This window comes from Sinocyclocheilus grahami, unplaced genomic scaffold, assembly GCF_001515645.1.
Source record: "Sinocyclocheilus grahami isolate Dianchi unplaced genomic scaffold, SAMN03320097.WGS_v1.1 scaffold136.1, whole genome shotgun sequence".
Taxonomy (NCBI): domain Eukaryota; kingdom Metazoa; phylum Chordata; class Actinopteri; order Cypriniformes; family Cyprinidae; genus Sinocyclocheilus; species Sinocyclocheilus grahami.
The window spans coordinates 179,537-192,688 of NW_015505315.1; the positions used below are offsets into that span (position 1 = coordinate 179,537).

The window sequence follows — 13,152 nt, forward strand, 5'->3', positions numbered from 1 at the left end:
TTTGTCCTTTTGTCCAAAAATGCTGCCTTTGCTTTTGTTGTGTCAGTACAGAATACAGATGATATAGTAAGAAATAAAGTTGTATATATTCGTGTTCTATTGCCTGTTCACTTCATTAGTGTGCACATTGAGAATAATGGCACTGAGATGGTGAGTCATACATGAGGTGCCGTTTTGCTACATGAAATAACCACAAAACTGTTTCCTGTAAGGCTTATGAGCACTTTTTTTCTGATTTGATCACAGTGGAACATTTCTCTCCTATAACCTGCCCCCTTACTAAAACCACACTCGCCCCCTCCTCTTTTACCGTTAAAACCCATGGTAAAGTTTATAGTACATATCAGCGTTATCTCAAGAAGAAGAAGAGCCATCTGCAGCTATGCGTCAGTATTGTCTTTGTCTTTTCATTGGTCTTCTGGCGGTTGCATTCCTCCAGTCCAGTGTAATGGGCAACAGTAAGTCACCCGAAAGTTTCATTATTTATTTGTTCAGTGGTGTGAACTGACATTTATCCCAAAAAAAAGGCTTTATCACTGTTGTAAAGCTCATTTCCAAGAGTGAATTAGTGATCTAATGATTTTTCTACAAGGAGCAATTTCTGTTAACATTTAGGTGATTGACGTCAAAATATTTATTACATGAATTATATTTTTCAACACAGATGCAAATTTACCATCTGAATGCTGTTTTAATTATCGTGGGAGAAAAATCCCCATTGCTAAAATTGATTCCTACATGGAGACAAGAGTGGAATGCGTCAAACCAGGGGTCATGTGAGTTTTCATTTGTCATCACAATCATAATAACTTGTCAAGACTGTTGAATGGAAATCTATTATACTGTGTATAATGAGTTCTGTGTGGAGTAACTGTGATCTTTTCCTTCTATCAGTTTTGTCACAAAGAAGGGTTATCGTATCTGCACGGATCCTCAGCTGAGCTGGGTGAAGAGTGCCATGAAAGCATTCGATGATCGTGATCTTTGGTGATGATCAACATGCTCACAGGAACGCTTTTGTTTGTTTCTTAAGTGAAGTACTAGCTCAGTAAACCCTCTTCCTGTAATGCTCTGTCATTCTTTTCATTGTTATCATGTGAGGCATTACGTCAAGTAAATGCATTGTTTTGATGAGCTTAGTATTTCTTTAACATTCTGCTTTAAATGCTAAACTAATTGTTTTACCTTTAACTGTAGTGTTAATTTTACTGCAAAATAACACATGTAAACAGAAAACAATCACCCTGTTCTTACCAGGATTACAGGGATGATTTATGATAGGCTTTCTTATGTGTAAACTGAAAAAATCTTTTGCTTTTGTTTTATTCGGTGTAAAAACAGTTGTCTTTTACAATGTTCTTAATTCTAATAAAACGGAACACAAAATGCCTTCTGATGAATATTGTTGTAAAATCATCAGCATTCCTCAGTTTTACTGTACATCAGAAACAACGGCATAACGGCTTATTCAAAACGAGATCAAATAAATCAAAATTGACTGACAGAAAAAAAGGTCATATAAATGGTAGAAGAACCAAATTAACTTCAGGTTCTCTTAAGGGAACTCTTTAAAGCACAGCTTAATATTTATTTAACGTTTTTACTATTTATTTCTAATAATAAATATATGAAATAGGCCTATTATTAACCCTCTGGCCCTCTTCTGTAATTTTTTATCAAAAAATATTTTATATTTTGAAACTGTAAAAATCTTAGCTTCATCGGAATGAGATGACACTTGGTGACTTTTGTCACATTAGCAATATAATATGAACACAATAAAATCATGGACATGATTTGGATATGTTAAAAGGTTATTTATATTAAAAAAAAATAGTCACACTTGACTTCTTCTCGGTCACAAATGACAGACAGAAAATGAATGGGAAATACGAAAAAATGTGAAAATGTGAAAAAAATGATTCTTTTGGTGGTATAAACTACAAATCAGCCACTGGTCAGAAAAAAAGTGTGCAGCAATCAAGGGGTGACTCTAAAATACCAAGAGTGCAAAATAGACAGAAATTAACTGGTAAGACTTCAAAAGAGCAAATTTTGAAAATATGTGAAATAAATCAAGAAATGAAAAAAATACAAAATACAAAAGAGGCTCTCTCTCACGTGTGCGCGCACAGAAATGAGCTGGTAAGACTGTCGGAGATTTTAACATTCACGTTGATAATACAAATGATGCATTAGGACTTGCGTTTACTGACCTAATAAACTCTTGGAGTCAAGCAAAACGTCACCGGGCCCACTCATCGTTTTAATCATAGCCTACGCTAGATTTAATTATATCACATGGAATTGATCTTACTGATATAGATATCGTACCTCAAAGTGATGATGTTACTGACCATTTCCTTGTATCTTGCATGCTGCATATTACTGATGTTAACTATATGGCTCCGCGTTATCATCAGGGCAGAACTATTGTTCCAGCCACCAAAGACAGATTCACAAATAACCTGCCTGATTTATCTCAACTGCTCTGTGTACCAATAAGTACACATGAACTAGACAAAATGACTAGCAACATGGGCACTATCTTCTCTAATACATTAGAAGCTGTTGCCCCCATCAAATTGAAAAAGGTTAGAGAAAAACGTACTGCGCCATGGTACAACAGTTATACCCATTCTCTCAAAAAAAAACACTTTGCATTATTGACACTATTTTCCTAATTAATGCTGTTCAGTTGCTTTGACACAATCTGTATTGTTAAAAGCGCTATATAAATAAAGGTGACTTGACTTGACTTGACTTAAGATAAATTTTGAGAATATGTGAAATAAAATCAAGAAATGAAAAAAACTAAAACAAAAGAGCCTCTCTCACACACACACACACACACACCCAGAAATGAACTGGTAAGACTGCAACAGAGCACATTGTGAGAATATGTGAAATAAAATCAATAAATGAAAAAAAAGTCTCGCTTTCTCGCTCTCATACACACACACACACACAAATGAACTGGTAAGACTGCATCAGAGTAAGACCGCTTTTATTGAAATAAAATCAATAAATCATAAATTATTACTCATTCTCTCTCTCTTACACACACACACACTCCAGGCCAATCACAATATTTGTTTATAAAACAATCACCTTTCCCCCTGCCTGCTGCCACGGCTACTATAAGATCATGGATCAAATATTCTCCTCCAGTAACCACCAGACCAATCAGAGAATCTGTTTCATAGCACCAAAAACAGTGAAGACCTGGGCACAGTTCATTCTTCACCAAAATGTCAAGAAGATACACTGCTCAAGTGGCCCTGGAACAGTTGCTTCAGTCAAGTGAAAATGAAGAAAGTAGTGAACCAGATGACCCTTCTGATGCAGAGGAAGACTTTACAGAGGCTGACCCTGATTTTGAGATCACAGAGGAGCAGCATTCAGATGAGGATTCAGAGGAGGAATGCCCTGAGGAAGATCCAAATTTTCTCTCTAAAAATGGGGAAATACTTTGGAGTTCGTCTCCTCCACCACAAACACCAGGAACAGCACGAACAGAGGAGATCATCAGAAAGACACCTGGGCCCACAAGGTATGCCTGTTCAAGAGCTGAAGACATAAAATCAGCATTTGAGTTATATTTTCCTAGGAGCCGGCTCCTCCACGGCTGGTCCTTCTGCAGCTGGTCCCTTTGGAGCTGGTTCCTTCACGGCATGTGCCTCCACAGCTGGTCCCTCCACGGCTGGTTCCTTCACAGCAGGTGCCTCCACGGCTGGTCCCTCCGCAGCTGGTCCCTCCACGTCTCATTCCTCTATGACCAGTCTCTCACAGAAAAGAAAAAGGTGCCAAATGTGCTGGCCAAAGGATGTGAAAACCAGCAGTTTTTGCATAAAGTGCAAACTTCCAGTGTGCAAGAGACACTGTAATACTGTCTGTTGCATTTGCATCAATGTGTAAAATAATTACGGTATGTAAATAGTTACAATTTATGGTTATTTTTATTCCTCTTTTTCTTAAATTTACTGTTTGATAATTATTGCGTTTGATCTTATTTTAGCCTAACAAATGTTCCTGATATTTGTTGCATGTGCAGCAATGCATAAAATAATTACCATAATGGATTCTATAAAATACCAATGTATAAAAAATTTAAAACGGACTGTCCATGATAGAAATCTTATAATGGGCCATGGTTGGATCTTCCAACAGGACAAATGAGTGTGGTGAACTGAAGAGGAGAAGCATCAACATGCAGCTGGGAATCTGAAGGGTCTGGAGAGATTCTGTATGAAGGAATGGTCTCTGATGTCCTGTCTAAACTCTTCAGGCATTATAGGTGAAGACTCAGAGCTGTTCTCTTGGCAAAAGGAGGTTGCAAAAAATATTGGATAAAAGGGTATGATTAATTGTGACCAATGAGTATTAGAGAAAAACATTTATTTCATAATGGGATTTCTCTCCCATTTTAAACTCTTATTCTCCAATGAAATGCTAGATTTTAGTAAATTTTTAAAAATAAAATATCTAAAGGATTGATGATACAGATTGATTTTTACAGCCTTTTATTGATCATATTTACCAAGGGTATGAATAATTTTGAGCACAACTGTAAGTGTAAGTATGCATATGCTCATGTTATCTATTCAGGTGTCACTAATTATTGACCTTTTCTGTGTCCATAGAATGTATTAATTTCCTGTTTTGCACAAATAATTCAACAAGGTCCTTTAAACTAGTGAGGATAGCATTCAGTACAGCAGACCCAACACAGCACAGACAATGGTGTATTGTGACTAAAGAATATTTAAAAAAAATACTGCAGTGCTGATGAACAAGGGACTGGAGTTCCAGAATTACACATGGATTTCCATAAGCCAACTTGATCTAAACTGGTAATATTAGTAAGATGCATAATTTAAAACAGATACAGCTAAAAAAACTGAACTAAAATATGTTCCTTCCTCATACAACCTGTCAAGATCATGAGGTGTTGTTTTTATGAAAGATCACTACTATAAGTTTTTTTTTTTAGAGCTAGCAGACCTCAGATTTCTCCCTATGTGAAGTTGCTGCATAGTCTCTCAGGACTGAACTTTTTCACATAACGTATTAATAAATGACTTCTGAAAGCAAGATCATTCAAAGAACTGATGACCAGTTATACCTTGATCATTAAAGTATAAAAGGGCCTCAAATAAAACAAGCTAGACAAGCCTACGAATATGAGCATTCCTAACATCATTTTGGACATTTTTAAAAGATCAGCATAGTATTGCACAACGAAATGTTGTCTATTGCAGAATGTGTTGGTGGTCTGGTGTTCAGGTGTTGTCTTTTAATAGCACTAGTTTCTCATCTGCATATAAATGTGTCAATAGATGATAACACCTCGAAGCTGTCAGCGGAGCACTAGAATTTGTGGTCGACCGCTTATGTCCATGACCCTGTACCACCTTCAGCTGCATTTCCTGTGGGAGGCCATATCCTGCTCATTGTTTTTAAAATAGATTGCGTCTAATTAGCAAAACCAGCATCACCTATAATGTTAAATGGAAAACACCTTAAAAATTCTTTAAATGTTCCACCATGACCTTCCAGCAACGGCTTGGAAAATACAGCTGAAGCATGTTTTTCCACTCGGACACTGCAAAAGTCACGTGCTAAAGCCAAACATCATTTGTTTGTTGAGCACTACCCTCTGTAATTCAATGTCAAATATGTGAAATCGAGTTCTTTCAAGAATACATTAGAATAATAGAACTAGAATTAGAATTAGAATGGACAGAAGTGGTTGCCCAATTGACTTGATGTGACAAATAGCGCCATCTGCTGCCACTGTGATAAACATATTAAGAAAAGAACTGTGATATAAAGCTTTAGATCAGGGGTGCCCAAACTCAGTCCTGGAGGGCCGGTGTCCTGCAGAGTTTAGCTCCAACTTGCCTCAACAAACCTGCCTGGAAGTTTCTAGTATGCCTAGTAAGAGCTTGATTAGGTGGTTCAGGTGTGTTTAATTGGGGTTGGAGCTAAACTCTTCAGGACACCGGCCCGCCAGGACCGAGTTTGGACACCCCTGCTTTAGATCATTGGTCTCAAATTCCCGGAGGGCCACAGCTCTTCAAAGTTTAGCTCCTACCCTAAACAATTACACCTGCTCCAGCTAATCAAGGTCTTCAGGATTACTAGAAACTTCCAAGCAGGTGTGTGAGTTGGAGCTGGTTGGAGCTAAACTCTAAAGCAGAGCTGTGGCCCTCCAGGAATTAAGTTTGAGACCACTGCTTTAGATACTGTTTGAGATAACAAATAAAGCCAATTTAGCTGTTTTTATAATAATTGGTCCTGCAGAGTTTAGCTCCAACTTGCCTCAACAAACCTGCCTGGAAGTTTCTAGTATGCCTAGTAAGCGCTTGATTAGGTGGTTCAGGTGTGTTTAATTGGGGTTGGAGCTAAACTCTTCAGGACACCGGCCCTCCAGGACAGAGTTTGGACACCCCTGCTTTAGATCATTGGTCTCAAATTCCCGGAGGGCCACAGCTCTTCAAAGTTTAGCTCCTACCCTAAACAATTACACCTGCCCCAGCTAATCAAGGTCTTCAGGATTACTAGAAACTTCCAAGCAGGTGTGTGAGTTGGAGCTGGTTGGAGCTAAACTCTAAAGCAGAGCTGTGGCCCTCCAGGAATTAAGTTTGAGACCACTGCTTTAGATACTGTTTGAGATAACAAATAAAGCCAATTTAGCTGTTTTTATAATAATTGGCCCATTATATAAATAAATGACATTTTTCAACACAGATGCCAATTTACCAACTGAATGCTGTTTTAATTATTATGGGAGAACAATTCGCTAAAATTGATTCCTACATGGTGACAACAAGAATGTAATGTGCCAAACCTGGAGTCATGTGAGTTTTGCCATTGCCTGTTTTCATTTTCATTCCTAATTCTGTAAAAGACAATGATGCAAATGACTGTAATAAACCTTAATAATGTGTAATTTGTCAACATTGAGACTGTTGAATGGAAATTCATTATATTGTGTAAGTTTGTATGATTGCTGTGTGGAGTAACTGTGATCTTTTCCTTCTATCAGTTTTGTCACAAAGAAGGGTTATCGTGTCTGCGCGGATCCTCAGCTGAGCTGGGTGAAGATACCATGAAAGCAATCAATGATCGTGATCTTTGGTGATGCAGCTGGAATGACGGTGTTTTACCTTGTTTCATAACTGAATAATTGGCTCAGTAATCTTCTTGTGCTGATCTATTATTTTTCATTGTTATGGTATCATGACAAATGACTGCATGTTTACTGTCCCAGTCTGCTATATCTTTAATCTTCTGCATTAAATGTGAAAATAACTTTTCTAACTGTAGTGCTATTTTTTCTGCAGCATCATGCATGTAAACATACAGCAGTCACATTGATTTTACTGATAGCGACATGATTGCTATACAGCACCTTAATCATTAACTTCAAGCTGTATTAGCACCATATATGGTATTTTACCACATCATAATTTCATGATTGATTAAAGAAACTTTTGACTTTTTTTTTTTCTACTTAATTATATAATAATTGTCTTCTATTATGCACTTCCAATAAAGTACAACATACCACAAAACTGACAAATTAATATCCTTATGAATATTTTTGTAAAATTCTTGTTGTATGTCAACAGCATAGACAACATGACAAGTTTAATCAAATAGCCACTCAAAATCTAAAGTGAACAAATTTTTTTTTCTGTCTACAGAAAAAATGGTGGCTGTCTCAAAAAATGTTTGGGTGCTGTTAATGCACATGTTTAAATTTATATGTAAAAATATATAAACATGAAAAATGTTGTTGCTGTCGATGTTAATTGATAAGGTAGATTAGAAAATCCATATACATGAATTTCTTCTGCTTTGCACTTAAGAATAAAAACTTCAGCAGCATCCTTTAAAGTAGTGGTGCCATTGCCTGTTAGCAAAATGAACGAAGTCATGTGTTCTTCTTTAATTGAGTGCTAACCTCTATAAGCACGTTTGGTACTGTGACAATCAAGACAATCAACAAAAGAAAATAACTAAGATAAATACTATGTGAATACTATTTAAGATGACAAATTATTATAACAAATTATTACAAAGTATTATATCTCACCAAACTTTTCTATAAACTTTAACGCTTTGCAAAAGATACGCTTTGTCAAGTTACATTCTATTCATTGCATTTAACTCCATTACTGAAGGGAAGCACGTGCACCTGTGTTGTCACTGGCCCTCTGGTTTGCTTTGCTCGATCTTCTGCTTGACTCCAGCACACTTCAGCGTGAGCTCAGCGTGACGTCTCTTCAACATCTCTAGTCTCTGCTGCAGGCATTCAGAGGTGTCTACCTTCTCCTCAAAGTCCTGCAGCAGTGTGGTGTTTCCCAGCAGGCCACAGCGCTGCTGCAGCTTAAGGTTGTCTGCACGCAGGCCGTCACGAGCCTGTCGAGTACGTGTCAGCACTTCACGTTTAAGAGCCACCAATGTGTCTGTCTTCACCAGTTGAGTGTGTTTGACCTTATTCTCCATCTGCATGAAATGCAGCTTCTCTTTCACATGGGAAATGCCCTGAAGTTGTGGGACAAAAAATTTGTAAAAACACAATTTTGGAAACAATATAGGTTGCTACACACAATGCATTTTATGGATAATGGTAAACTTATTATGTAAGTTGTTATGTTGTTACATAACCTATATTATATGAATAGCTTATATGCACAACGTTTTAAAAGACTTGAAGTTGGGCATTCAGCTATTTATATAATGAAATAATTATATATATATAATTCATTTTTATTAATACATTTATATAAAATATTTTTATTATTACCTTATTAATAATAATTATATATAATTATTTCAATATATTAATATATAATTTATTTTTAACATTTACATGCTCCCGATGACCACAAAAACTAATTTCACTCCTGAAATGAGGTGGAAAACACACACACACACACACACACACACATTCATTCATTCATTAAAAAAAATCTCATTTACCTGCACGGAGCAGGCAACCTTCCTTTTCAGCCTAAGTAGCTCCTCGCTGCGCTCCTTCAGCTTGTCTTTAAATGTCTGGTTCTCTGTTTTGAGCTGCTCAAAGTCCATCAGCAGCAAGCCATCAGCAAGCTCACGCTTGGATTTAAGTTCCGTCTCAAGCTGACATATTTTGTTCTTGAGCTTGATGTTGTTGAGACGCACGGATGCCAGCTTGTCTTCCTGCTTCAGTTCGTCTGACTGCAGCTTCTCCACCTTTGCCAGTGCTGCCTGTTTGCCCACCTTACCGGTCAGTGCTGTCACAGCAGCTTCATATTTCAGTGCAGCTAGGGATCTCAGCTCGTGCTCCACCTGCTTCAGTTTCTCTAAGCTCTGCTGGCGGAGCTCCTCAGTCCGCTGTTGGTGGAGCTCTGAGACACGGTGGTGCTGCACTTTTAGCTCCTCCATGAGATCCAGGTACTTTTGGTACTGCTCCTGGTCTGAGATATCTCCGTCCAGTCTGGGATGTTTATCACCTGCCTTCTTACTGAGGTATTCTGCTATTTTGGTCTGCAGCTGACCATTTAGCTTGTTGAGTGTTTCACTCTCAGCCTGTAGTTCAGGTAGCAGGGCCATATATTCTGTAGTGTTGATGTTGAGGCCAGTCTCCTCTTCTTCTGCAGGCACCGTTGATTCATTAGGAGGGCTGGTCCTCTCTCTCTCTGGGTCAGGACCAGCTGGATGTCTATCCTCCTCCTCTTCCTCCTCAGTGTCCTCACGAGATAGAAGATCGTCAATAAAATGTCCTATTTCAGGACCCTCAGTGTCCTCCAAGGTCTCATTTATAAGGGGTTCTATTCCATCCTCCTCTTCTGTTATCATATGTTGCCCAAACTCGGTTTCAGCTATCTGTGCTTCACTTGTCTCAGCAATAGACATGTCTTCTGTCAGCTGTGAACCCTGCTTGACCACATCATCCTCAACACCTTCTGAGATGTTAAGAGGTTCAGTTGCTTCAGATTCTTCCTCCCCAACCTGAGCACTTGCTGCCTCTGTTGGATCCTCAGTTGTTTCAGTGTTTTCCACCAGAGTATTTTCTAAAACAGGACTTTCTTCATGTTTTAGCTCTAATGACTCCTTTTCCATTGTATATGATTGAATTTACAAAGTTTTTTTTAAATTATTAAAATAATTACATGTAATTTCTCTAAAGTAAATCAATGTTTAGCTCATGAAAGACGCTTGCCTCAACATCATTTATAAGGGGTTCTATTCCATCCTCCTCTTCTGTTATCATATGTTGCCCAAACTCGGTTTCAGCTATCTGTGCTTCACTTGTCTCAGCAATAGACATGTCTTCTGTCAGCTGTGAACCCTGCTTGACCACATCATCCTCAACACCTTCTGAGATGTTAAGAGGTTCAGTTGCTTCAGATTCTTCCTCCCCAACCTGAGCACTTGCTGCCTCTGTTGGATCCTCAGTTGTTTCAGTGTTTTCCACCAGAGTATTTTCTAAAACAGGACTTTCTTCATGTTTTAGCTCTAATGACTCCTCTTCCATTGTATATGATTGAATTTACAAAGTTTTTTTTTTAATTATTAAAATAATTACATGTAATTTCTCTAAAGTAAATCAATGTTTAGCTCATGAAAGACGCTTGCCTCAACTATTTTGTGTCTGTACGGGAGTGCGTGCCTGTTGCCATGGGCACCCAGAGCGAGAGCCAATCGCAAGCGTTCGCTGTGTCCTTATTAATATTAATAAGACGCAGCGGCGTGACCGGAGATACTCCACTGCGCATGCCCAGCCCCGTGCCACTGCTGCTTCCAACAACAAGCGGTAGTAAGCAATATGGCCGACCTAGGGAAGAAGTACTGCGTGAACTGCTTGGCAGATGTTACGAATTTGCGGATTCGCTGTGCCGAATGCCAGGATATTGAACTTTGTCCGGAGTGCTTCTCCGCAGGTGCCGAAATCGGTAACCACAGGCGATGGCATGGCTATCAGCAAGTTGACGGCGGGCGCTTCTCGCTCTGGGGTCCCGATGCAGAGGGAGGATGGACTAGCAGGGAAGAGCAGTCGCTGCTCGATGCTATCGAGCAATATGGATTTGGTAACTGGGTACGATTCTCAAATGAGTCCATATTGATGCGCCTTTAATAAACTTCCTTTGCATGGCCAAATGTGCACATCAATACACAATGGTCATGCTTAGTCTGCAACAAATGGTGCATTGCTTAGTTGAAGAAACTTAGAAATAGTTTTTTTAAGAACCAAGCATATCCCCTAGGTCTGTGCTGCATATTGTATTACAGGATTATTTAACCCAATGAAATGAATTGCAGAAATGAATTTTACAACCCATTTAAAGTTTTGCTCATTCATAATAAACTGCACAATATAGCGTTTCCACAGAGAGAACAAACTGTACTGTGCACTATTGCTGAAAGCAGGTTATATTCATTAAGTTATATTTGCATTAATATAATGTATGTTAAGAAATAATAATAATGTTTGAGTTTGTAACTTTGATATTATTATGACCTGTATGTTAAAGGCTTAGTTTATTTACTCACCCTCATATCGTTTCAAACTCATAAGGCTTTTGTTATCTTCTAAACTCAACCTGATGTTTTTTTTTTTAATAAAACATGATGAGATTTTTGTCCCTCAATTGAAAGGCTATGTCACCAAAACTTTGATGCTTCAAAAAACATTGTAAACATTATCCATATGAATCGAGTGGTTTAATTTATGTCTTCTAAAGAGACAGCTGTCATCTTTATTTGTGATTTGTAAATGAATGACATATGCATTTGCACTGACATGAGGGAGAGTAAATGACAGAATTTAATGTTTGAATGAACTAACTCTGTATCTTTGTTTATTTCTGTGTGTTAGGAGGATATGGCCGCCCATGTGGGTGCATCACGCACCCCTCAGGAGGTCATGGACCATTATGTGAGCATGTATATCCATGGGAATCTGGGTAAAGCCTGCATCCCTGACAGCATCCCCAACCGCGTGACAGACCACACTTGTCCCAGCGGAGGTCCGCTGTCTCCTAGTTTGACTACCCCGTTGCCCCCATTAGACATATCTGTGGCAGAGCAGCAGCAGCTGGGATATATGCCGCTTCGTGACGACTACGAGATCGAATATGACCAAGAGGCAGAGAAACTCATCAGTGGCCTGTCTGTAAACTACGATGATGAAGATATCGAGATCGAGATGAAACGAGCCCATGTGGACATGTACGTGCGTAAGCTGCGTGAGCGCCAGCGACGCAAAAACATCGCTCGTGATTACAATTTAGTGCCAGCCTTTCTGGGACGGGACAAAAAGGATAAAGAGCGAGAACGACCAGGTACCATCGCAAGTACGTTTTTATAATTTTTTTTAAAAACAATGTGACATTTAAAAAAATATATTTTTTGCTTAGTTATGACATGTTTTCTGGTAAAATTGTGCATTTGGAAGGATCATATTTGTCAAAATGTTGAGTATATGGAAAGTATTTTATTGCATATGTCATGTTATGTCCTACTTTGTATTAAAGTGTTGAAATATAACCTAAGTAAAATTTAAAAAAAATGGTGCCTTGCCTAAACCTGTAAAAAAAAAAAAAAAAAAAAATCATATCAGAAGGCATAATCTAAATAGAATCTATAAGAAAACTGTAATTTTTAAACGGTCATGTTTTTATATGAGCCATTTGAGAAATATATCCAAGTATGTACACTACAGTGTAAAGTATTCAGACCCCCTTAAATTTTTCACTCTGTTATATTGCAGCCATTTGTGGGGTGCTATGTGTACATTAATGAGGAAAAAAATTAACTTAAATGATTTTAGCAAATGGCTGCAATATAACAAAGTGAAAAATTTAAGGGGGTCTGAATACTTTCTGTACCCACTGTATATACTTCCATTCAGATAACCTTAATATACCATTGCACCTTTCTTTTCACCAAAAATGAATAACAAACCCATTGAAAATGTAATGACTACATTTGAAAAGAGATACATGCTTTATTTAACAGTTGTCTGCATGGCATCATTCTTTTCATATTACAACCACAATTTCTAAATGACTGATCTCTCAAGCAGCCTTAAGTGGCCATCCTTCTGTTACCCAGATCTTCATAAAACATCAGTAGTTGATATTTCATCAGGTTTGC

General features: G+C 38.1%; 3 protein-coding genes across 3 annotated transcripts; 2 read left to right on the plus strand and 1 right to left on the minus strand.

Annotated features, from left to right (window-relative positions):
* The first annotated feature begins 253 nt into the window (after positions 1-253).
* Positions 254-1,455, plus strand: LOC107591051 (C-C motif chemokine 3-like). Its single transcript, XM_016280055.1, has 3 exons — positions 254-458; positions 665-776; positions 895-1,455. The coding sequence occupies exons 1-3, from the start codon at positions 383-385 to the stop codon at positions 989-991; spliced, it is 285 nt and encodes a 94-aa protein (XP_016135541.1). The 5' UTR covers positions 254-382; the 3' UTR covers positions 992-1,455.
* A 6,754-nt stretch (positions 1,456-8,209) lies between these two features.
* Positions 8,210-10,116, minus strand: cfap184 (cilia and flagella associated protein 184). Its single transcript, XM_016279975.1, has 2 exons — positions 8,995-10,116; positions 8,210-8,556 (listed from the first exon to the last, which is right to left on the minus strand). Exons 1-2 carry the CDS (start codon positions 10,114-10,116, stop codon positions 8,215-8,217), a joined length of 1,464 nt encoding a protein of 487 aa, XP_016135461.1. The 3' UTR covers positions 8,210-8,214.
* A 542-nt stretch (positions 10,117-10,658) lies between these two features.
* tada2b (transcriptional adaptor 2B) lies at positions 10,659-12,364 on the plus strand. Its single transcript, XM_016280044.1, has 2 exons — positions 10,659-11,092; positions 11,873-12,364. Exons 1-2 carry the CDS (start codon positions 10,823-10,825, stop codon positions 12,362-12,364), a joined length of 762 nt encoding a protein of 253 aa, XP_016135530.1. The 5' UTR covers positions 10,659-10,822.
* Positions 12,365-13,152: the final 788 nt, after the last annotated feature.

What these genes read in the sequence shown, in the direction of transcription:
- cfap184 (XM_016279975.1), bottom strand. Translation starts at nt 10,116, where the DNA reads ATGGAAAAGGAGTCATTAGAGCTAAAACATGAAGAAAGTCCTGTTTTA. An exon ending in AGGTTGCCTGCTCCGTGCAG is followed by an intron (nt 8,557 to 8,994) that starts GTAAATGAGATT and finishes CCACAACTTCAG; the next exon opens with GGCATTTCCCATGTGAAAGA.
- tada2b (XM_016280044.1), top strand. Translation starts at nt 10,823, where the DNA reads ATGGCCGACCTAGGGAAGAAGTACTGCGTGAACTGCTTGGCAGATGTT. An exon ending in AATATGGATTTGGTAACTGG is followed by an intron (nt 11,093 to 11,872) that starts GTACGATTCTCA and finishes TCTGTGTGTTAG; the next exon opens with GAGGATATGGCCGCCCATGT.
- LOC107591051 (XM_016280055.1), top strand. Translation starts at nt 383, where the DNA reads ATGCGTCAGTATTGTCTTTGTCTTTTCATTGGTCTTCTGGCGGTTGCA. An exon ending in GTCCAGTGTAATGGGCAACA is followed by an intron (nt 459 to 664) that starts GTAAGTCACCCG and finishes TTTTCAACACAG; the next exon opens with ATGCAAATTTACCATCTGAA. An exon ending in TGCGTCAAACCAGGGGTCAT is followed by an intron (nt 777 to 894) that starts GTGAGTTTTCAT and finishes TCCTTCTATCAG; the next exon opens with TTTTGTCACAAAGAAGGGTT.